This window comes from Nelusetta ayraudi, unplaced genomic scaffold, assembly GCF_046127955.1.
Source record: "Nelusetta ayraudi isolate G7.1 ecotype Tasmania unplaced genomic scaffold, CSIRO-AGI_Nayr_v1 ptg000013l, whole genome shotgun sequence".
In the NCBI taxonomy this organism is placed as follows: domain Eukaryota; kingdom Metazoa; phylum Chordata; class Actinopteri; order Tetraodontiformes; family Monacanthidae; genus Nelusetta; species Nelusetta ayraudi.
This window is the reverse complement of record NW_027466063.1, coordinates 1,178,289-1,204,027: the sequence shown is the minus strand read 5'-3', so window position 1 is coordinate 1,204,027 and position 25,739 is coordinate 1,178,289. Positions and strand designations below refer to the sequence as shown.

General features: G+C 43.8%; 1 protein-coding gene across 14 annotated transcripts in view; it reads left to right on the top strand.

Moving 5' to 3' along the window:
- The window catches only part of adgrl2a (adhesion G protein-coupled receptor L2a), a 92,487-nt gene that overhangs the window by 20,255 nt on the left and 46,493 nt on the right, over positions 1-25,739 (top strand). For all 14 annotated transcript variants that reach the window (XM_076022634.1, XM_076022635.1, XM_076022636.1 and 11 more), the window contains exons 2-3: positions 960-1,148; positions 17,732-17,945. In XM_076022634.1, coding sequence (XP_075878749.1) covers positions 1,073-1,148; positions 17,732-17,945 — 290 coding nt within the window. In that variant the 5' untranslated portion in view covers positions 960-1,072. The remainder of the gene's footprint in view (positions 1-959; positions 1,149-17,731; positions 17,946-25,739) is intronic.

The window sequence follows — 25,739 nt, the reverse complement described above, 5'->3', positions numbered from 1 at the left end:
GGAGGAGGGCGAGATAAGGCAGTTTGGTGGGAGAGAAGTGACCATTTGCTCGCGCTTTGTTGTTTGTCGTCTCGCTCTGGTCACCCGTGGGGCGATGGTGGTGGGGCGCTAGGGGGGAAATAACAACATGTCCATGTCTCGACCAGTGAAGATTTCCATTCGGCGGCGAGCGTTTCTTTGTTGCTGGCTGCAAATTTAAAGTGGCTAAAGGAAGTGGGGCCGCTCCGACCTGCCCCCCCCACCGCCCCCGCCCCCCTCCGGTTTGAAGCAACATTTGTATCAACCAGTCACCGAGTGTTTACCCGACACTCTGAGTCTTACTTTTGAAGGACCCAGACACCGGCCAGCCTAATGCCAACCAAAGTGACTGCGGGAGGAAAGGGAGCTTTCTCGCTAATGCTCATCAAGCCATTATCCTGGCTAATTTTCTGTAAATGTCATTTTTAGTTTCAGCGTCTCTCTCTCGACTTTTAATGGCAAGTTGTCGGAATCCCGCTGGAACTCTGAAAAGTGGCCTCAGCGACAGACGCGGCATCACGCGGGTTTATCGGACTGTTCGGGAGAAGGGGCCGGAGTGCTGGGGCGTGTGCATTGCCACGGCTTTATGAAGATGTCAGTTGACACGGCACTGATAAGGTTCGCATCACAGGTCACCGGCAGATGGAAAAGGGCGGGGTCCCACCATGTTTGCAAGGCCAACCCAACCCCGCCTTCAGTGGCAATGGTTATTCAGCTGCCATCAAGGGATTTGCAGTCGGAGGATTACTGACCTTCCGGGTCTTATTTAGCGGCCCGCGCCGGTTTGTCACTTCTCTTGGGCGAGTGCGACGCCGAGCGCCTTCAGAGGCGAGCGCGGGCGAAGGGTGGCGGCGGTGGTGGTGGTGGGGGGGGCGGGCTCTGGCTGGGAAGTAAATGTCATCCTCTGAACCTGAATGTCTTCGTCTTGGTCTGCTCCACAGGTGAGAGGATCAAGGATGAGCATCTCCTCCACCGGTCGGCTCGGACTGTATTAACCAGAACCTTTTAGTCGCAAACACAACGTCTGCCTTCAAAACCATCCACTCGGGGCGCCATGGCAAGCTCCCTGCGGAAACTTCACACCCTCTGCTGGTTCCTCATCACGCTTGCCCAAGTGCACTCCACAGAAGGTAAGCGCATATCAATTAAGTCCCTTTTTTTTGTGCTTTGAAGGAAGCAAAAAAAAAAAAAAAAAGATTTGCTGCCACGCCGGGTTTGTGTACCGTTCCTTGAATGAGTATTGTTTAGTATCAATGGCAAACACTGCCCGAAGATATCTTCTCTCTTTTGCCATTGTCTTATTGAAGAATATGAGCATGAATAGTGAAGAGTGTGAGTCATGCCAGATCCGCTCCTCGGAGTGCAGCCAGTGCTTGCGTAAGTAATGCAGTGTCGAGGACAGTGGGCACAGAAGGATTGTGGTTCGGTGGGGGTGGGGGGTGTAATCTTAAGTGGTTTCATTAGTTGGTAAATTGTGATTTGTCTGAGATTTTCTGCTTGAAAGCGTCGCCTGTTCCCAGTGGCATCGGCGCTGGATCCATTTGTGAATTCCTCGCTTAAATGTTCCATCTCATACGGCGGGCACGCACGCATTTCACACCTCGGGGAACACAAAGCATGGACGTGCCTCTAATCATAGCACGTTTAGCTGATTGATTAAATAAGTCTCCGCCGCATTGTAATCAGCCGACGCGTTTCGCACAAACTGCGTCCTTAACATCTTAGGGGTTAATCACGAGAATTAATTCAGATATTTGACGGCGAGGCTGAGAATGAACCAAAGTCGGCTGCCTATTTAGCGCCGATATCAAGGGAGCCGTTTGATTGGATTTTTCTTTGCGTCAACACGTGACCTCCTCATTGATGGAAGTGAAACGGCTCCGAGAGAAGCTTCTTTCACGCTGCGGCCGCGATATATGTTCACATATGTCTTTCTCGCGAATCGCACCGGCCCGGTTTTGATTTTTCCTTTTTCCTTTTTCATTTAGGTAGTGTGAAATTGGAGAAGTGCGCGGTGTGGATAGGCTTTAGCGGATTATGTGGGGGGGCTAAAAAAAAAAAACAAGTCGTCGCAGAAATGCCTTCAGAAAGTGTATCTGAGTGATTAGATGTATTCCAACACAGCATGTCAGCAGTTTGGGGTATCATTTTTTGAAAAAAAAAAAAAAAAATCCACATGCAAAGATAAGATATGACAGTTTTGAGGTTTAGGTGTATATGGATAAGGCCGGTTAAGAGGGCAAGGAAGTTTCAATCCTTGACTGCAGGCGACCCAGGTTCCTCCAGGTGCTCCCCACTCAGACCCTAAGGAATTCTATTACTATTACATGTGATGATATTATTTATTGACACTGGGTCTGGATACAGGGCTAGCCAGTCCATGTGGAGTGAAAGTCGGCAGGTGAATGGAAACATTGTGACAGTGAGTCTGTCGCGCTGAGGAAATAAATAAATGAAAAACAAAGGCATCAGCCCCAGTTATTGATGACACTTGTCATCGGCATTTCCCTCATGTTGCTGCCTTCGCCCTAAGACAGCTGGGATAGGCTCCAGCAGACCCCCGTGACCCTGAATAGGAAGAAGCGGGTATAGAAGATGAATGAATGAATGGATGGTTTTAAAAGAATGCAGTTATGAAACACATGGGATTATGAATTAATGACTATTTTTTATTATCACATTCATTCCTTCATTTGACGGCGAAAACCTTCACTGCGGAAGCTCCGTGGCCTCATTCCTTACAATATTTATGAGAAATCCATCGGACTCAAGTCCACATTAATGCCTAGATTGTAATCTGTATTTACTCAGCTGATTTATTGCTCACATAATCTCCCATTTTCCATATGTTCTTTGCATCGTAACCATGAGACGCTGCTTGGGTGCATGCTGTCAGTGACTGTAGGCCCTCAGGGCCTGAAGCCAAAGCCAGTTGCTCTAATGATACAGATAATGAACTGAATGTTATACACAGTCAGTGTGGTTTTCTGTTTTCTCTTTATTTTTTTCCATTTACTTGGAAATGCCACATTTGTTCCATCGGTGGCTGCTAAATCTGTGGCTTCCCTTACTTTACTGGTTCTAGATGCACGTTGATGACCTGCTGTTGTTTGACAGACTTGGAATTTGAGCCTGTGTCTCTGCCGGCGCAGTATGTCTGTAATCCAAAGGCCCATGAGGGCCATGTTGTGACACGGATACTGTAATCGATAGCAGTGTCAATACGGATATGATGATATTGAACTAATTATCGTGGGCTTTACGAATGACTGCAGACACTGTCCCTATTTTAAAGAAGCAATAATCATAAGTTTTAATGTGAACAAAGCTAAAAAGTTATCAATTCTATTAAGGAGCAATGTTGTGCTTGTGTTTGTCATTGTAACAATGTAATATTCAGTGGCATTGCAGTAGTTCTAGGGGTTTGATCAATGGCCAGCTTTTAGATGCTATGGAGTGTTTTGTGCACTAATTACCATTTTAAAAAGGGTCAGCCTGGCTAAAATGTTAAAGACATGTCTGCTACTTAAGTCTGTATGGTTTCATTGATTATATATAGTTTTGCATCAGTATTAATGGCTGTCAGATTTTCAAAATAAGGTTTCTCAACGCTAAATACTTCTTAGCTGTTTAAGACCACATCTTATATGACACGCACACACTACAATATACTATAACGACTATCATACTACTATAATAATCCCCACTAAAGGTGTTATTTTTCTTCAAAGCAACTCATGGCTAAAGTTGGTGCAGGGCAATAGGTCATTGATATCTTGTGTAACTGTGGTTTTCAAGAATTCCTTTTAAGGGACAGCATTTTTTTCTCTCTCCCATTTTATTGTAGATTCCGCAACAATCTGATGATATAAAAGCTGGATTTAAGTGGCAGAACTAGTTCAAACAAGTCAGAGACACAGTTTCTCTTCCTCGCATACACCCTGAAACTGCACCATTGTTTTTCTTTCAAAGCTTTGAATGTTTGAAGTACTTGAGATTTCTCAAGGGCAAGAGGGATGGGTACCTATGAAAGTCCTCTTTTTGTGCAATGTGAAAGAAAAAGAGTGCAGGCTCACAGCCTTCATCTCATAGTGAAAAGAGTGAATTAGACAATCAGGGTGTTCTGAAATGTAATTACTGGAAGTAAAAGCCTCAGGCTTATTGGGAGCCCGGAACCCACAAGAACAGGATCCAGCACCTTTTTGGATCTTTTCTGACTGGCCTACATTTGTTCCACTCCTATATACCCAGACACATTGGCACACATGTTGACTAACACAGTTTGACGGAGATCCACTTACTATCTTGCGCAAATCCAATAAGGGAAAGTATGCAGGTATCATAAGCTTAGTCTTCAGTGGCAAATTCACTGCAGGAATCGGCAGTTGCCAATAATCCACTTTCAGAAACCCATCATTGCACGATTGTGACCCCCCCCCGCCCGCCCACCCCACTCCCCCCAAAGAATTGTGCAGCAATAGACAGTAATGTTACTAGTTTTGAAGAGCTATATCAAATGTTGTGATAATTTAAATCCATAAAAAAAAATGCGTCACCCTCATCCTGCTTCTCAACCACTTAATTTGACTTTTAACAAACTCACCAACAGCTCTCCTGCTGCTAATTTGCAAAGAGGGGAAATTATTTTCTGGTCTATCAGATGGAAGTCTTATTAAGCTACATTTTTTTTCCTACTTTCGTTGCAATTTGACTTTGTTTTCGATAGTAAAACAGGGATGAAGGGGTCTCCCCTTTCCCATTATCTCCTGGATCTTTTGTCAACAACTTCTGTTGGTTTTGTCTTTCTTCCTCAGTCTTGATGTCACCCCAGTTGTTTGTGGCAGACTGTGGAATCTGGCTTCCCATGGAGCCATGCAGGCATGGGGCCTGTGTACGTAGGCCCACCATGCTGTCATGTCTCTTTCATCGCCAGCCAGGCTTGGCCAATGAGGAGATAAGGAGACAATGACTGGGAGAGCAAGCAGTGGCAAGGTGTAACCACAGCCCCCGGGTCTCCTCCCTGCCGGGCACTTCAAATCCTCATTAGGATTTTCAGCAAAGGAAGGAGGGATTTTCTGGCTTAGGGCTTTGTCACTGCTGGCTCCAGGTTGCTGTTTGTCATGCAGGAACATTGCAGAGCCCTCGACATCCTGCCATCTCGCGTCCACGCCAAACGCGGACCCTCCTCTCCGCGCAGCCACGAAACAGCTGAAAGATGTTCCACTGACCTAAAAGAACCCCTTCCACCCCAAAAAGAAAAACTCGATCTAATTGCCTCGCTTCACTTTTTTCTTTCAAAACCATGATCCCGGTGGCCTTTGATAGGCGTCTGTGGGTTTGTGTTGCTAAATCAGCGTTCTCCTTAATGGTTATTTATGCACAGATAACCTTGGAAAGCATCATTAGTTTGTGGTGGGCTGTCACTGCCCATAACTCATGGGGTGATGTGGACCGTGACAGTGTTGCAGTGCTCGGGAAACACAATACCCTGTTTCAACTCCAGTTACTCCTCCACACGTGCTGTTTTTAGCAGAGGGCAAAACAAATGCCATTTTATCAGGCTGAATAGCCAGAAACCAAAATTTCACTTCATTTGAAGGCTTCTGGACCGCACATAGTTATTTTTTTCCATTGTAAGATATATATTTTTTCCAGCGAGGTTGTAGTGCGTTGGCTTAATGAATTCACAGATTTTGCAAGACCTCTCCAACATAACAATGGACTTTGTTTCTTGACATGGTGCTCTACCTCCAACGTGGTCCTTAATTGGGTTTCAGACTTGTCTAGGAGAGTGGTTCAGCGTGACAGAGCCTTGGAGTTGGTGTGAAACCCACACCTTCTCTGGTCATTCTCGCTGCCGATCTTTGTGGATAATGGGCAATGCACACGGGTCCCACGAGGAACCACTCTGGGTGGGATTCCAGGAGCCCCAGATTAGTCATCCACCTACATGTGCTTATCTGAATCAGATTTCGCTGTCACGCTTTGTCTCGATCCAACTTTTTTTTTCTTTCCCCAGGTACAAACATGTGGGTTTCTAACTGGCATATCACAAAAAAAAACAAAAAACAAAAAAAACACACAAAACGCATTCAGACAAAGCGCCAAGACTCCCCCTCTCCGTCCCAAACGCAGACAATAACAAACATGACTTATCAATCGCCAGTGCAGTGGTCTAGAACCAAAGACCCATTATTCATGGAACACTTTTTGTTTGGAGCTTTTTCTGGGTTGTAGTGTGTGATGTGGCGCCGGGGCAGATGTGACTCGCAGCATGTGGGCATCATCTTGAAGCAGCCTTCCATTTGTCAGGGATATGCCTTCGGTTTAAAAGTTCTCTCCAGTCTGCGCATATATTGTTGCGTGATACAGAAAGAGAGAGCGAGAGAGAGAGGGGGAAAAAAAGACACATTGCAGCGGCAGAATTGCGAAGGAGCAGGAAGTATGCCGATCAAAAGGCTTGTGTTCAGGCCAGACTCTTTAGTTGTCGAGTGTCGTGTATGTGTGTGTGTGTGTGTGTTTCAGAGCCCATGCGGTGGACATCAAGGGCTACACTGTAGATCTCACGAGTGCGCGTGTTGCTGATGAAGTGATGTCTGGGAGGGGCGGATAAGGAGAGCATTTGATTATTCAGCGTAGATGGCATTTCAAATAGGCTACCGGCACGTATGCCTCATGCCAGGCATGAATCAGCTCGGCTGGTCAAAGGGCAAACGCTGCTCGCTTCTCTGTTTGTTACTGGGTGGGGGGGAATTTCAAGGTGATTAAATTGCGGCGCTCAGATCTCGTGGAGCGAGCGCTGCAGTGTTCTCTCGTTATTCATATAGGTCGGAGTTTCGTCTGTGAATAGGATCCCGCTGCCGGCTCTCATGAATGAGCACGCCGGGCGGATTTCCCCCCCGTACACCCGGATTACATGTTTTTCGAACTTTGTGCAATTTGGTTGCTTTACACCACCTGGTTGAAGCAACAAGAGGAGGATCAACGCGTCAAAGTGAGGAACGGCACAAATGCATTTCTGAAAACTGACTAAGACTCCCACTCCACAATGGGCAAAATACCCCATTTAAACAATGTTGGGAACATATTAGCATTTTCATTGCGACATAATTGCGAGGGGGCGGGTTGCACAAGGTTATGCTTTTGGATTTTACGTAATGGAAAGTGATTGCAGGACATGTAATGACAGATTCTGGGTGGAGATGATAATCCAAAGTCTTATGATTTTACAGCTCACTCTCAGGAGTCAGATGCAAGGCACTCCTGCTTGCCCTTAGTGGGATCCTATTTGTCCTCATGCTTTCAGTCCTGATTTAGAGCAGCTATAAATCCTGAAGAGGCTCCCATAAACGAGGGGTGGTGAAACTACGCCCATAAATATGAAGGCTTTCAAACCAGAGCCCTTTGAAAGAACAGTGAGAGCCCATTTGTAAAGCTTGTTAACTCTCCAAGTTTCACTGGTGTATATTTAGTATTTTTCGCTCTCCTTTTATCCTCATCTTAGCTTAAAGCTTCGGGACAAAAGGAAACATCCGAAAAATCAGCTACATTGTGCTGATCAGATGCAAAGCTAATTCAGCCCGCTGCGCTTGCTTCGCACACTGCATTGAAAATAAGGTTGGCTTCAAGTTCTAGTTTATGGCCTAGTTGAGACCATTTGTGCACTGGCTGATCTCCATGTGTGTCTTAGCTTTTGACCTTTTGGCACATAATGACCCCTAAGTGCGTCCGTATGTCAGGGCTTGGGCTTCCACTCCTAAGCCTCTCTAAAGTAAGTGATTGGCTTAGAGAAAAAAAAAAAGTCATCAGACAGATTTCCAACGGTGGAAAAGCCCACAGATCAATATTAAATAGAACGCGGCAGTCTTTTTGTTATTCAGCCAGACTGATGAATCTTGGTTTTTGGATGATCTTGTTCTTGTACTTTGCGCGGCACATTCATACCCCCGACACAAAGGCGCAAATTATTTTACTGGAATTATGAAGGCTGATACGCATGATATTCAAGTGAGAATCCTTAGATAATAATAAAAAAAAAAACTTCAAAGAGCTTGGGGTGTGACATGTGTGGGTAGGAAACAGATGGGACAAGTGACAATGTCAGTAAGGAGGCTTAGTCTGTCCACTTGATTCAAATGAGGTTAATCCAAATCCCAAAGTTTATTAAAGGGGAAAAAAAAACAGTGTTGAAGGGAACCTTTTTTTTTTTTTTTAAACCACTATCAATCTCAGTCAAAATCAATTCCCTCAGATGAAGGGAGAAAAATAGTTGACGTTATCATGATTCTCAGCATCTGGATTATAATGATTTAAACATGCAAAAGGAAAATTCTTCCTTTTTTTGCACTACCAGCTTGCTTCTGAGGGGTTAGGAAACAAAATCCTTGGAACTGCCTACAATCTACAGATAATAGTCCGTTGATTGCAAACATTCATTTGTGGGGGGAGAAGAAAAAATGGCATTGTTTCCTTTGTGTTTCATTCATCAGATAAAGGCTCCCTAAGTGTGCAGCATATGTACATAACCTTGAGTGAGTGCCGCGGGGAGACAAAAGCCTGCGAGGCCTGTGCACATGTAGCAAATTAGCATAGTGTCACATAACAGTCCGCCTAACCGAGAAGACGTCAAGTCTGCGGTTTAGCCTGAGTAAGAGATGCATAAAGAATTCAGCCGGAGCAGCAGTCGTGTCATCGGGGCATGACTACCCAGTTGGTTCGGGGAATTTAAATGCCAGGTGGGGGTCAGTGGAAGCACTCGCTGAATAATGTGGCACAAATGCATACACATGAGAGCCCAGTCGCGGGGAAGAGGAACCACTGCCGCGGCCTGCTGGTGGAAGTGCACTTTGGGAATGTGAACCAAGAAGACGGACTCTTCTCATTTGTGCGCGCCGTCACTGGTGACCCATTGGGAAATGGTTCCTTATTGAATCGAGGGGCATCAAACGCTTCATTGGAGCGGGAAAGGAAGTGCAGGCCACCCAGTGTGTCTGAATTTTGTTTTATTTATTTTCTTTCCCGCGCAATCCTTGGTAAAGACAAATTGATAGGATATGAAAGTGGGAAACCACTGACAAGACAAGAAAGAAAGTTAAAAAAAAAAAAAACACAGCCAGTCGTTATCACATTTTCAGTGTGGACGGTTCACAAGTTCGTCGCGTGGAGGCTGAGTAAGAGGGACAAACGGGCTTCCAGTTGCAGCTGCTAAAAGGCAGCATGACTCTCAGCAGGGACCAGTGAGTAAGAGAATCAATTCGCTGCTAATCAAACCAAATGGGTTCTTTGTAATCCCAGTCACTCGCTTTGCATTCAGTGAAAATCCGGGGACCAAACTCACTGAAAGACCAAACCATGAATCCTACCATCCCTGACATTTTTAGTTGAAGGTTTTTTTTTTTAATTCTTTAAATCTTTGCCAGATTGAACTTCATGCAATTGAATTACACAATCCCACCAAAAATAAATAAATAAACAAAAAAAAAAAATCTGTGATTCATAGCCCGGGTACACATCTCTCTGAGGGCCACGTGGCAAAATTCACGGTTTCGTGCTCATCGTAGCCATTTCATTACCAGAAGATGTCCTTGCTTTTTTGTGACCTAAAAAGAACACCCCTTCTCCCGCTCTCTCTCTCTCTCTCTCACTCACACGCACACTCGCACACACACAGCCGCAAACACACTCATACCCACGCGCACCGCCTGGCCCCAGGGCTATCCGATATTAGACAGTGAGATGACATTGTGTGCTTGTGCGTGTGCAGTGAGCCGACGTGTGCAGATGATGTGAAGTCAATAATGCATTATGAAAAAAGGGGATTTATGACCTTGATGAGCCCCATAGAGCTTAATTAGGCCTTAAGGTTGATTTACATACAAGTGTACTTGGAGTTTGATGAGGCTGTGTTGTCATGCTGGTGGAGTGAATTTTCATTCCGTCTGCCCGCTTCCACGGTTTAAATTTCTTCTTGAAAAAAAATAATCTTTCTCGGTTAAACGACTATTTTTTTTTTTTCCTTCTTGCTGCGAATGTCTCGCCAGTATGAATTCATCAGGCGGTGAACAGTGCAGCGATAGCGTTTTCAGCACGGGCTTATGCATCCTCACTTGCTAGTTTCTGAATGAGCAGCACGGAGGAAAGAAGAAAAAAATAGTCTCTGACTGGGTAAATTTCTGCCTGAAGGAAGCCACTGTAACAGCAGAAGGGGGAGGCGGAAGTCTGGGAGTGAGGGGCTTTTTTCTCATTTTTTTTCCCTCCGTGAGGCCTATTCAGCGACAAATCACAAGATCTGCTTCAGAGTCATGTACCTATATCAAAGATGCTCCTGATAGCCCCCCTGCCGTTGCTATGGAAGTAGCGCAGATGTAAATGAACTGGAGTGAACTGGATGGTGGGGAATACAAATGAGGCGGCAATGCTCATTTCCCTGCTGCTCTTTGCCTCCTCTGCTCCCGATATCTGCGCGCCTGTTACTGTCTTCCTCCCCTCGACACATGAAGATTTCAAAAGGCCCGACATTAGAAGCTATTCTGCAAATTTTAACGGCACATAAAATGGCAGGAAATTGCCTCACATTTTCCCCTTTTCCTCGCTGTTGATTTTTTTTTTTATGTCTACGTGTGTGTGTGTGTGTGTGTGTGTGTGTGTGTGTGTGTGTGTGTGTGTGTGTGTGTGGTGTATGTGTGTGTGTTTTTTCTCCATAATTCAGTTTGCTCAGTCTGACACTTCCTGATCTGTATGATGAAGGAAAAATAAAGAACTCAACTCTCCAGATGACTGTAGGCCAGCAATGTTATGATTAGAATCATGATTAACCAAAAAAAAAAAATGCAATACTAAAGATGACTGGGATATAATGTGAAACTGAAAAAAAAAACAATTGCCTAATAATAGACTTGGTACAATTGGAGACTCGGTTCACACAGGGTCACAACATTCAGCTCGTCGGTGTTTGCTATCACACTGTGTTCTGTCAAACAAACCAAACCTTTTGAAAAACAATTTCTCCTCCCCGCCTGTGGTGGTGCTGCATCAATAATTGCTGAAGGAGAAGAAAAGACAAACAGTGGACTAGGAAACTCGCTTATCGTTCTCAGCAACTTGTTACTCAGGTGTTTATATAGGCTGTGCATTGTAGACTGCTTTTTGAATTAGATTCATTTGAAGCGACCTACATTTTTCAGTGGAATATAATTTACTCTTGTGCCCATATGTTCCCCCAAAAAACTGGACTTTACCAGCCTGAAGGTTCTCAGTCGTCCTAGTCTTATAACCAAACTTTCAAGACTTTCTAAGAAAATGAATCGTGGCTGGTGTGAGTGAGCGTCTTTAAACTCAATAGAAATCTGATATTGCATCTTCTTACAATGGGCTCACAAAGTCAGTTCACACCCCGCTGTCCACAGGATATGTTTGCAATATTTTCTTTTCTGTCGTCCCCCATGTGGACACACGGTTTTGTAAAGGAGATCTCTGGATTACGGAACCGGCGCTGTGGGAAGAGCCACGACTTAAGGGTCTCTTCTCCCTCGCGCTTCTTTAGCTCGCGCCATTGAAAGCGCAAGGGTCAGAGGTGGCGTGGCGAAACCTGGAGGGACTCAAGCTGCGTTTCCTGTCGCTCACAACTAATACTGTAGGACGTACTCTTCTTTCACCCCGAAAATCCACCCAGCGAGCAACCTTGTCGGCCCCAGGAGCGCGGAATAATGGCGGAGCAAGCGGTGATGCTAGCTCATTTACAAGCAGCTGTGTTTTTTCTCGTTTTGCTCTCACCAGAAGAGCACGGGGAATCAAAGGGTCGTGTTAACGGCAGTAGACAAGCGTCAGGAGCGTCCCCGTCACACTTCTCATTGGCTCTCGACAGAGAAAATTATCTGGTTGCACATCAAAATAATCTGGAGACCTCTTTTGTGCTCTGCCCACAATGACAGCGGCGTGAGTGGCTTGAATGGGCCTTTTGATCAGCCTCTGCTTTGGCCCCTGGACCAACTGTGGAAGGATGTGTAACTCTAGTTGCAAAGCCTCATTTTAATATGAAAAAACATTTCACTGGAAGCGACATAGTCATAATGGGGGAGCGGAATAGTTTCTCTCCCGTTTATAGTTCAATCAACCTGCTGCAATAATGGAATAATTTCATTTAATTGAAAGAAACCTCAATTTGTTTTCCCTCGTTGCGGTTTCAGGAGCTGTTTTTTTCATGCGTCTATGTTCTTTTAAATTATATAAGGCTGGACGCCTCTGTGGATTTGACCATGCCGAGGTCTCACTATAGTAACCACATGATATAAGGTCCCAAAGTGGCTGATGAATATCCTAATGAGTCCTCATTCCGGTGGAATTGGAAGACATTTTGTTCATTACCCTTGCTTCAGTGACACTCATATGCTACCAGATGGTCACTTTCCAATTGATTGGGCTAATCTGTGGGAAAAAAAATAAAGAATTAAAGCATTACAGCTCCGGTGAGACAGTGTGTAATGGGTATGGACGGGGTTTCCTCACACTTTTTTCCTGGGCATGTTCTGTCCCGACCCAATGTAATCGCAAAGGTTACTGGCTAGTAAACGCCAGCCTGGGAGGCTTTGAATAGAGGTTTCTCATAGGTGTAATAAAGTGTTATAACCCATGCTAATAGAGGTCTTGGCCACCAATAAAAATCAATTACCAGCGTGTGTTCCCAACGCGCACAATACGCACATGTCAAGAGGTTGAATAGGCAACATGAGCTTTAAAAAAATAATTGGCTTTATTGCCACCTATCTGAGATTTAAGCCTCAATTTTTTTAACCTGTGGATTGTACATTGATAATTCAAATGGTAAAGTGTTTTTAAGCTTGCAAGTAAAAGGGGGGCAGTGAATTGATTTTGTGAAATGGCAGCAGTCATTATAAAAAGCATTTCCTGACACGGCAGTGGATGTGATTTGAAAAAGCTTTTATTCTCACTAGTGGGTGTCGGTGACCAGGATGTTGCAGTTAAAAAAACAAAACAAAACAAAAGGTGTCGGGGGAAAAAAAGGGTGTCAGTGGGGCCACAGTAAGAATCCGGCTAGTAATGCGTCGGCTTTGCCGAGTTGCTATGGTCACAGGATTTATCTTTCCGCATAATGTTGTCCTTGATGCTTGTGGCCTTCCGCTGTTTAGTTTCACGGTACAATGTAAAGCTCCACTGTCTACACTGAGTCTCAGTGGCTCTGGCCTCCAAAGAAAACTGTAGGTTGTGAGAGTTATGAGCAACAGGGTTTTTTTTTTTATGTTTCTGAACTATTTAGCCACAGTCACCCAAACCACCTGGCAGTCAGCCAACATTTCTTTATGTAGTGGCCCTTTGCAGCAACCCAAATGCGACCCACAAGTACTCTCATAAAAATCAAGATAGTTATAACAATACAAAAACTGAAATCCCACGTGGCATATGATAAACATTTTGCAAGGTTGGATTTAAAAAGTCCCCTGTCAGTGGTACTACATACACCGCTAACAATAAGTTGTATAAAAAGGACAGGGTATAGAGTCCAATTTCAGGACGCACCTAAAATGCACAATAAGCTGACCAAGTGAACTTAATTCAACCTTCTCTAAACTTTTGGATCCAGCTGTTCAGTACTTATTGCACATCAGGTTTATTATTAATGGCTCATTGAGGAATCATATGTGTGTGTGTGTGTGTGTGTGTGTTTAAGAACTGAGGCAGCTTGTGCGTTTTTCTGTTTTGCATTTGATTCATGTTCATATTATCAGTTGTGTAATCGAAAGGCGCAGGCCTCATCAGAGTTCAGCCGCTGTGTCAGTGTCTTGATATTACCAGCAAAAAAAAAAACCAAACAAAACAAAGCGAAACGCAAAGAAATCTTCTTTTGAAGGGCTGATGCAAACCCTCCTTTTTGTTTACAGTATCAAAGGATTAACATACAAATGACAAGTGAATCTTTGTGATATTTGTCTACAGCAGCATAAATTACCTTTTTCCCCTCTTGAACGTGTCTCTTTTCTTTTATTACTTCCTGCGTAGCCGTAGACGCACATTCCACCGTAAGAAGAGACATTTGCATTTCAAGAGGAGACGTTTTCCGAGAAAAATCACATCCCTCCTCAGACAAAAAGCAAGCGGGACTGAAATAGGCACGAGCTAATGCGAGAGATCGCTCCTGACTTGAATCCAATAGGGGCTTTAATCTATTGCATTAAAATTTGTTTGCAGGACTATTGGGTATCCCTTTATTGATTCGTCTGTCACTCATCTCCCCATGTGGTGACCAAAAATACCATCTGACACCAGAGTGAGAAAGTAGTTCAGCCTGCAGGCCTAATCAATGGGGAGAGAGGCTTTCTGAGGTTGTTTACGGCTATACTTATTCGGTGCGTGCGGCCCGGCCGACAAATAAAGTGCGCTTTTAAAGGGCTGCAATTTTCTTTGATTTTCAGAAATCCAAGCCGCAAAATTCACGGTTGCTACTCGCCCATGTTGCCGGTGTGATTGCAAAGCCACCGAGTCCTGCCGCACCTTTCCAGCATGCATTTATTTCCCTGTTTGCGCCGCACTCAGTTTTCCTACTTAGGCATACAAAAAAAAGAATCAGTGCAAAAATTATAAAACCAGTAGTGGAGCTCGCCAAGGCTCCGCAGAGTGATTTAAGTGCTTGGAGTGTGCGTGTCTTTTCTGGCCCTGGATTTGAAGATCAAACTCAATGGTCCATAAGAAAAAAAAAAAGAAAAAACCTCCCCGAGTTCACCCGCAAACACAAAATAGGCCAGTGCAACGTAATGCATCGCAACTGCCGGCCAATCGATCCATGTGTTGTTGTTTTTTCTTTCTTTGTGACCTCTGTAGTAAGACAACTCAAATGCAGTTGATTCCCTTGAAAAAGTAATGAAGAGCTTTAAATGTAGAACCTCTAGATTGATGAGGTATGAAATGTTCTTCTTCTGTGAGGCATAAAGTACACAACCGTCTCAGTTCTTCTTCTCACTTTCTTTTAAATGGCGGTCGGGGACAACGAGGCCCTCACTTCCAACGCTGCGAAAGAGACGCGCGGACATTATGTTTCTGCTCTTTTCAAATCATGATTTTAGTACAGTGTGTCCGGCTCATGCCTTACTCACATCCATTTATTGCCGCTACATTGTGCTGCTGCTTCCTATGATTGAGCCGCAGCGTCGACCAGAACTCGCTTGTCAAGTGGTGTTTCTGACGTGTTTTTCCCTTCAGTGGTTTTTCTTCCCGATCTCAATCTCAGATATATTTTGAGCGCAGTCACTCTGAACACACGCACGCACACACACACGCACACACACACACAGAAAAAGTGCATAATCCTTTTTTCTTGCCAGTCACATGAGAAGATTTTCAGTCCAAAAGAGCAAGTGAGATCCTCTCTCTCTAACGATGCTATTGTCTCAAAACAAATAAACCTCTTATGGAAGTTACAGGGGCCAGCTGCTCTCTCTTCTGAAGACATATCCTTTGTTTACTGAGTAGTACTTTTACCTGATTGGTGTACAAACAGAGGATCAGCCAACGCAAGCTGACATTTATCTTACATGCAAAAAAAAGAAAAGAAAATTCCACTGCGGTGTTTCCTGATGAGGGAGGCAGCGCCGAATCCTAATCCCCTGCCCGCGTAGCATAGCATTTTAATCAGACAAAGATAATTGTATTTGTAGTTAATTGATGAAGCGTCCAATAGAGCAAGATGAAGTCAGGCTTTCCAGACCAGCTAAGCCAATTTGGTGGGTCTTGTGCATTCGCAGTAGCCCTCAGTGCATCAAGGTACAGACAAGATTTACACGATGAACTGCAAGACGTTTGAAAAGCCACTTCATGGCGCTCATGCGTGATTTATGATTCTAATATATTTTTTTATTTCAAAATGATTTTTCCCCATTTTTCTTTAGACCTTGAAAAACTACTGAGCTTGTCATTATTTTGCCAGACTGTTTTCTTTCGTACGACTGCATTGCTGATAAGATCCTAACAAATGTTTACCTTCTAGTGTCTCCTACTGTAGAAGGATTTACAAGACAGCTTTTAGCTTCTTGGCAGGTTTTATCTTGGTTGGTGACTAAACTGAATTTGTAATTAAAATGGTTTGCCTACCGGGCTGCATTGCGTGGCTCTGGGTTCCACCGTGTTGGATCATGTGCAGCCCTGCCATTAGAACCCAACGCCCTTAGAATTCAAGGCCCCTCGGGCCGTTTCCTGGTTGGCTCATCGTGTCACAGTCTCAAGACAAAACTATCATCAGTAGAATGTCTGATGTTTCACGTCCTCACATGGCCTCTCCGGCAGTGGAAAGAAGAAAAAAAGAAAAATCAATCTGTTCTTCCTGTGAAGTTATTGCATCACGCCAACCATTCCAAAGCAACGAGCATATTTATTTTTAGGACAAAAAAAAAGAACTTTTGTAGAGCTGCTTGACTCACAGCATATTAGCCAGTTGCATTGTTTCCTCTTGTTGCTCCAGGAGAAGTCTAATCTATTTATTCACTCAAGAGGATGATCTCAGTGGTTCTTGTAATAGAGGAGGAAGAAGAAAAAACATAGAATACGTTGCGAAGAGTCCTTGGTGAAACCATTGATGGCTCCATGTCAGCTTGTATAAATATATATTTTTTCATTCCACAGGAGCAAACCAAGACGCGGCAGCGCGGAGCCGCAGTTGTTATTCTGCTGCAACTTGTGCTTTAGCCCCGGTGGAGGCAGCTGGCACTTCCTTTAAGCCGCACACTCCCCTTATCTCCTGTGTGACGTGTCGTCGCTACAGAAAGCTGTTCAAAACAATCTCCGTCCTCCATCAGCAGTGCCATCGTCTTCGCATGTGGTTCACTTTTAGTTTAAGTATGGCTTTTGGCATTGTTCACATTCGCAGTGCACAAAGCCACAATATTGATTTTTTACTCTGCCCCCTCCGCGTGCACCCACTCTCATAAACACACCATACACACACGCACACCATACACACACACATACAATTTTTTCCCCCCAGATATGCCGGCATTCAACTGTTAGCAAAGTGGATTAAATTACCCTGATATTGTACAGATGCTTGTTGTTTTGTTTGGATTTTTTTTATAGGACAAATGAGCTTCTTATATTAACCACAAGTGGCTGGTGATACGCTCTCTGTGTAAACAGAGCGATTGATTTCTCAAATAAAACACAATGTAATATAAATTCCAATAGGCCATAATTTCTGTCTGTCTTCTTCCCTGTTTTTGCTGCCCTGTCTGCTGGTTAGTCAGCCTTTTGTGTGCGTGTGTGTGTGGGCGCACACACGTGTGTGTGTGAGTGTGTGTGCGTGTGTGTGGGTGTGCTTGTGTGTGTGTGTGTGTGTGTGTGCCTCTCAGACGTTAAAAAGCCCCAGACATTTCGGCTGACAAACTACACTTTAATGACAATTATTGATTTTCCTTAGCACCAGTTAGGCAGAGGGATGACATACTAGTGCCATTAGCTCGCTGCTGTGGTTGAGAAGAGAAATGTGCACACCCTGATGTGCGTCAGGCGAGTCGTTTACTCGCCAGGTCTGCATGAGTCGTGTTGCTAAACACTTTGTGGCTTCTGATGCACAGAGACGAGACCTTTGTGTTTTATTTTATTTCATTTTTTTTTTTTTAATGCGATGTGTCCTTCGCCTTTAAATCTGAAACAGAGCAGCGAGCCTCTTCTATGATTAGCGCTGATGGATCTCTGTGTCTGTTCTTCCCCTCAGGGTTCAGTCGAGCCGCCCTGCCGTTTGGCTTAGTCCGGCGAGAGCTGTCCTGCGAGGGCTACCCCATCGACCTGCGCTGTCCAGGAAGTGATGTCATCATGATCGAAAGTGCCAACTACGGCCGGACAGATGACAAGATCTGCGACGCCGACCCCTTCCAGATGGAGAATATCAACTGCTATCTACCAGATGCCTACAAAATCATGTCACAAAGGTGAGGGAAAAAAGAGACACATGTTCAAAATTATACATATATGTATATTTATATATATATATATATATATATATATATATATATATATATATATATATATATATATATATATAAATATATATATACATATATATATATACATATATATAAATTACTTCCCCACTATAATCACAACATCATTCTGTTATAAAAAAATATATAGTGAGAATAAGGACACATAAATGGCTCCTTACGAAGTTTAGTGGATATTGTTGTAGGACTGAATAAAAGCTACAAAAGATGAAAAGACACTAAGAAATATTAAATAAAGCAAAAGCGATTGAGAAAGATGTACTTTATTCAGATACATTCTTCGTCTCAGTGTTACTTTGCACTTTCCTCATGAAGTTTATATGAGAAATTTTACCAAAACATTTATATAAAATCAATATTTAGGTTACGATGAGAGTGTAGAAATGAAATTGCACGGTGGCAACATTACCTCTCTTTCACAATTCTTACAGCCAAATCTAGACTTTTTAAAGTAATATTTTATATTTTTTAATATTTTTCAATAGTAATACATTATTTTGGGGGGTCAATTTCTATTCTAACAACAACGTGTGGCCCTTTTTGCAAACGCACTTTTCTGCGTCCCGTTGGTCTCATTAAGGGTCAGAGCGCTTTCTTTAGAGATTGATCGATCACCACAGTGTGAAACCACTGTGTCTGCGGCTATCACTCATGTGCAAAAAAACCCGGGATGATTTACTGTGAAAAATAAACCAGCGGAGGTGCGCAGAAGTGCGCAGACACACACACACACACACACACACACACACACACGGGTGGGTCAGGGTTCCTCCGGTAACACGGCATGCATGAGACCTTATACTTGAGACCAGTTGTCACGCCGGGATGCCGACTGAGCCAAAGTGCACAGGATGGAATGACATGCGAGTGCGAGGGGGGTCGAGAGAGAGAGAGCGAGAGAGAGAGAGAGAGAGAGAGCGAGATATTGGACGGCGGAAGACTGTCAGCAACTTCGGCGAGCCGCCCTGGGGAAATAACAAATAAATAATGAAATAATGAAATAAAGCGACAGAGGCCTTGTATTCAGGGGGTTTATTGTCAAGTCCTGTTTGATGAAGTCAGATCGCTGACTCACACTGTCTGCTCGGAGAGGCTCTGTGTGTGTCGTACCCCAAAAAAAACAAAAAAAACACACACGCACACACACACACAACAAAAACATTTGGCTGATGCAGGAGAACTGACCCAGCAGGAGCCACCTGACAGCAGCTCCCAGTCAAAGAAAAAAAAAAAAACGCACTCCAGGTTCATTCCTCATGTGCGCGCCTAGAATGCTGCGTTCTCCAAGAACAAAGACAGATCTTTTTCTCTGCGTGTGATACAAAAAATAGTCTCTCGGATGCGTGAGTTAAAGGGAGGGGGGGGGGAAAAAAGCAAAAAAAAAAAAAACCAAACAAACACAAAGAAACCTCAGCCGGGGTGCCGAGATAAAATCAAAAGGGAATCTACTGACGCAGGAAAGATGACTTGCATGCATTACCATAAAGTGTTATATCCTGAGTTTTTTTCTCCCCTTCAGTTCTTGTCAGAGCAAGTTTATGTTCTTATTTATGTGGAAATGAGCTGCAGGTCTGAAAGTCCACAGTGATCGTTGTGCGTCTCTGTACAAACAGCGTGCGGTCTCGGTGCCACGCAGTGACACGTGAAGACGGCCCTCATCAGTCCCGTCATTTGTGTCATTGTTTTCAGTTTTCCCTTCTGCAGAACAAACTAAATGTGGCAAGTTAATGAAGCTGACTGGCGTGCAGACAGAAATCCGTCTGCTTTTAGAACGGCTTGTTTGTTTTGCGAGGAGGTGCGAGCTCGTCTCCTTCGTTACGTCTCTGCCGCGGCTCCCGCTGAGGCCGATCCAGCTGACGCCTTCCATACGAGGGGCTTCCCGCTGCTCCAGAGCGGTATGTCTTAGCGCGAGGTCGCAGTCGGTGAAGGATGCATATGCCGAAACAGTATCTGTGTCAAGTGTGCAGGGAGGGCGCAAAAACAAACAAACCAAAAAAAAAAAAAAAAAACTCTTAATACAATAAATAGCAAACACATCGGCGCTCGTGTTCTCTTTGAAAACCTCCCCGAACTGATGTGTTGCCGAAGTGTGCAGAAGTTGACCGCGTCTGATAGATCCCGTCGGCACCCCCGACTTGTTTTTATGTCTGGGCTGGCATATTATATTAATGAGCACAATGATTTTATGAAAATAGCCTCAGGACTGCTGTGGCTCAATTAGAACATTCAGCTGCAAGCAATTAGTCGACTCAAGTGGGTGATAATCTGAGCAGGAATTTTTCATGTGGACACCTCCCCAGCAGATGTGAAACTGCGCGGCAGTTACAGTTTGAAAGTAATGAATTCGCCGATAATGACATTCCTCGAGGTTCCGCTTTGTCTCTTTGTTTGCTTGCTTTGTTTTGCTAATATTGTTGCAGAAAGTATTCAGAGGATTAAAACTGTCGTTTAATTCATGTTCTCCTTGCTTATTTTTTTTTTAATGCGCCGAGTCGCACAAACAGTGACCACCTGGCAGTTCGTTGTTATTGCCGACTTGAGATCCGACCGTGTGCCGTGATGAGATGATGATGCGTCGAGACGACAATCGAGACCTGTCTTGAGTGACCGTCTTCTGAAAAAAACAAAGAAAAAAAAACAAAAAAAAAACAAAAAAACAAAAAACCCACCACAGCAGGATATGAAGCGGTCTGCGGACGCTGCTCGCTTCTATGAAATCCATTCTATTGAATTCCGTTTGACTAATGAGCTGCATTGTAAGTATTCAGTAACGAGGTCATTGATCGCTGTAACACAACATGGCGGGGTCACGGTGTCCCGGGGCGGACCGCGGCTTTTTTCCGAAGAGTGCGTCACCGACGGGAATAATCACAGGAGACGGCTCCCCGCCGCTGGATGTCAAATGATACCGGTATTGACACGGCCGTGACTTAGAGCTGATTTTCATTAATAATTATCATGGAAACCATCCACCAGCCAAGACTGGCCGCTTGAGGCATTTTTCTCTTCATTCTGAGCGAGCTCGCGCACCAGAAGGAACATTTCTAAAAAATTTTTTCTTTATATAAAATTTCTCTCATGCAGCTATTTTGATAAAGAGTCTTTGGAAAGGGAAAGAAAAGCTGAGGGAGTCTAGATGAAGCCTTTTTTTTTTTGGTAGCTGGAAGTCGTTCTATGCCTCTCTAACTCTCTTCAAAGCAAGATCCACCAAGAAAAGCTTTCAGTAGCATTTTTTTTTTTATCAGTTTGTTGAAAGAATCCGAAAGAAAGCTTATAGTTTGAGAAATCACGAGGAAGTTTAAAAATGTTTTCTACTGGGTGGTGGAAAGATGGAAAAGCAATTTAGAGCCGATGACCAACAGGCTGACAGTTTGTCACGGCTGCACAGACAGGGAGACTCAGAGTGAGACCAGGTGTTTTAGGGTACCAGGAGGCAGGTTGAACACAGGTGAGAGCAATCAGGGGCGGGGCCAACAAAGACTCAGGTGAAAGTCATACAAAATCACAAAGAGCAGGGAAACTGGGACAGGAAGAAAACTAAAGATAACGCAACTGAAGATTAGGACTATCAAAACAAAACAGGAAGCCCAGACAAACAGATCGTATCAGTTTATTTTGGTTTGGTGTCCTGCAGACAGTTTCACTAACCTTTTAAGATTAATTATGCCTTATTTCAGAGCTTGGTCTGAAAAAAAAAAAAAAAAAAAGATCCCCCAGGCTTTTTATACCAGAATCATTTTCCTTCTGTAACAAAATTTAGGTTATTAATTTTCCTCTTCCGGAATAAAATCGGCCATTTCTCTTTAGACACGAGAAACATTTTTGCTCCATATTTCCTGCTTAGTGCAGATAAAACCGTTCTGAGAGATGTTGGATAGCTCATTAGGATGAACTCAAGTCTGCAGCTTCTTTCCGCACAGTGTGCAAACTCACACATGGAGAGCACTTTGCTCGAATGTAACAGACTATTACCAATACACCAATAAGATAACAGTGTTGGTTAAATCTGAATAAAGGACTGTAATCAGCTGTGGGATTTTTGTATTTAATTTGATTTTTCATTTTTTTTTTTTTGTTTTTTTACATTCTGGCCAATAAAAGTGAGGCAGTTCAAGAGACTGAATGACGCTGCCTCCACTATTTATATCAGTGACAGGACTGCTTGCGAGGCTCTCAGAGGAGCAGCATTGTTGCCGCCTGACAGCACTCTGCCTTGTTCTTCCTCTCTGCACACGTGGAGTTGGTGTTTATTTAAAGCACGGCAGATTAAGATTTTATAACGATCCAGAGTCAGCCCAGTAGTTTCACAGGGGCCTACACAAGTTCACCAGCAATGAAACTGCTTTTAGATGTGCCGTTCATCATCAGGCGGTTGATGCGGTTGGTCAGCACACGGAAGAGAGAGATAACATTTCTCTTATTGACAGTGGACAGCTGCAACCTCAGCAAACAACACAAAGAAACCCCTAATAAATCATGGAGTGGAGTCAAAAATTTTTTTTTTTTCCAAAGACTTCAGTCAAGTAGACCTTCATGTCATTCAGAGAAAGAGTCACGTTAAATTGTGTTCCGGACTTTTATAATTCTTCCCAAAACATTAAATTAGCTTTCTCAAATTGATGTGCAGGTCATGAATCCTAAATTGGATTGCTGCAAAACATTTAGTGCTCTACATTTAGTGCATGAGCAGCACTAAATGTAGAGCTTTCACAACAGAGACAAATCTTTATTTGTCACACGATCATCAGTGCAAAAACAGGGCTGCGTCTGTACCTGCACTCATCCCTGAGGGGCAGCCGGCAGCCACACAACAACCCAGAGGGACCAACTAAGGAGGCGTCTCAAGTCAAGGGCACTGGCCAGAAATTTACCCTGGTTATATTGTTTGCATGTTGAAGGAGGCGGGTTAATGAGGCCGCTTTGATCGTAAGTATTTGTACAGTTGTTCCCGCTGGCTTCGTACGAGGCGTTCCGTTAGCGAGCTAGCGTGCTGTGGTGGATGTAGGACTTTTTGTGGCTTCAGATCCGTCGGTGGTGGTGGAGGTGCAGTTGCGTCGACTGTCTTGCGAGGGTGACCTTCAGGCTGACACAGTGTCACACGATATTCGCCTCGACCCCAGAGCGGCTGGGCGCTGATTTACCGCTAGCTGCTTTGAAAATCAATATGCGAGATGGACGGACGCGAGGCTGCCCAGTGTTTGCCTGGTACCCCATCGTTGAGCCCCTCCGGCAGCTCCAGTAAACACAGCGTAAACACAAGCATGTGATAGCAATTACAAGTCCTGGCCAGACGTTAGGTCAGATCCCGAGTTAAAAGCAGGGACGCTAATGGCAAACGTCTAACGACCTATTTCCCCTGCAACGTTATTTGGCCAAACCCCTTTAAAAAAAAAAAGATGTTCTCAATGTACGAATATTAGCACCGATTATACGCTCGGATGTGCGGGCGTGTGTTTTCTCTCTGCGTGTTTGTTGTCTCGCCCTCGACAGATTGTTTCTGTCTCCGCCATTTCATGGCCCTGGAAATGATTTAATTTTTCTATGGCCTGTCTGCTATCAACAGGCTTGCCTCTTGAGAGAGATGTCTGCCTTGATAATTGTGCCATGAACCTCATCAGCATTTCAGATGAAATGGAGCCAGACGGGTCACTTTGAGTTTAAGAGACGCTAATTTGATTGAAATTCAAACTGGGAGCACCAGGAAGTAGATTGTGCCTTTTCCTCTAATGTGCTCCCCTCACTCATGTCATCTTCCTCCTCCGGTTGCACGCCAATTGTTTTTTTCTGCCGATGCCTTTTATTTTTTTTTAATATATATTTTGAATTACAAGTGGCTGCTGAGGCCTCCAGAATGAATCCTGCTGTTGGAAGATGGATGGAGTGGGCGGAGGGGGAGGCACAAGGCAATCTGGGTTTCAGAAATTAGGAGGCACCTCAGCCCTCTTTTCAAAAGGCTCCAGTCACATGAATCACATGTCACATGTCACATGAGCCACTTTTACAGGGTGTTAGAGAGTCTTTGTCTGTCCTCAGTGCTGCTCTGACGTTTCTGGCCCAGTTTTTAGTTTCAGATGCCTGATAAAAAAATAAAAAAATATTCCATTGCAGCCTTGTGGCGCGCTAGCTTAGTAGCTACTGACACAGCCACTTGCATTCCCATCTTTTGAACAGTTTGGCATTCTTCTCACTGTGAAATGAAATGTCTTTTCAAATGTGCTGTGTGAGATCAGAATATTCTGATTGACATGTTGACAAAAACATTTTGTCTTTGATCTGACTCTCCTCCCAGACTGAGTTTTCTTCCTCTAAACTCAGCTACCGTCTGTTTTATAAGGTCGGTTATAGTGGAAAAACAACTGAATTTCGGGCACTGGTGAGTTATCCTGCCTTTTAGAGTCAAGTAATGTCTTTAACTGCAATTGTTATTGGAAATTGAGTTTTTTTTCATTTCGAAGGTAATTCATCATTTAGCCGCTCATCCCTCTGTCCAGCACCGCTAATGATGGCGGTGGAAAAGGTTAAATTGCATGCCGGTCCCCGGTATCACGAGTGCCATCAGTTACACCTTGTTGGCATCCTATCGCACCCCATCCACGCTGTCAGTGGGGAGTGCTGCTCTTTTTTTTTTTTTTTTTTTTTCTAAAGGGGATTTGCATCGAATCCAAGCTGCATTTTCAATGACACTCTAATTGTGCTGATGTCTGCCTCCACAAAAAAGGTCAGAGATGTGACGGGATTACATCCAGAGAGCCACAGAGTGAGGAAGGAACTGGCAGAAAAATCAAACAATGACGCTCAGCGCTTTTTTGTAGTTGTATACAAGAAAAAACTGGTCCGACGTTGTAAGAATCTGTTTCTTGTAAATAGAATGATTGAATTTGTGGCTTTATTACATTTTACATGTAACATATTTATTACACTTTTAATCATTTTTGTTTTAAATTCAACTATTTACTTTGTGTTTGATAATGCTAGATTAATTGTAAAAAAATAAAGAAAACTTAAATAAGAAAAACACATTTTCATCTGGATTTGGCTTATTAAATGCACTTTATATTACAACAAAAACAAAGGGACTGCGACCTGAATCGCTGCATTTTTCCCCCAAAAGCATTGGTGAATTCTCCTCGCTCCATGGCCGGCTAATTATCCTCACTGGCGCGTTACGCAGTGAAATAAATGAGTCCTCTCTCACATTTGCCTCAGTGAGATCCTGAGGTATTGAATGTTTCACTCGGGAGGAAAGTGAGGAAACTCTTCCTTTCACTTAATATTCATTATGTACATGATTAATTACTGTATAGCCTCAGACTATCAAAGGATAGTCGGAGATATCATATTTTACATGTATTTAATTAGCGTGCACATTGAGACCTGTGCCCTGGCAGGCCTGAAATGCTGAACTTTTTTATGGGAGGAATTTCAATTACATGCTCCCTCTGAAATTGAAGGCTAGGACGATGCATGGCAGAAGTCATTAGGGCTTTTTTTCAATTGGTCTCAGGAGATGCCTATGTTTCACAGATGAGAGGAAGCCGCAGTCAAACAATCCCGTAGATCAGGGCACCCCGGCTCCACAGCTCTGAAATTAGGGCAATATATCAGCAGGACCTATCAGCACTTATGTCAACATTGTTTCAAAAGAAATATGAGTTTTCTCTCTTGTGCTTACATCTTGTTGTTTCATGTATTTGCCGAAAAAATGATGGCAGGCCCGCGTCT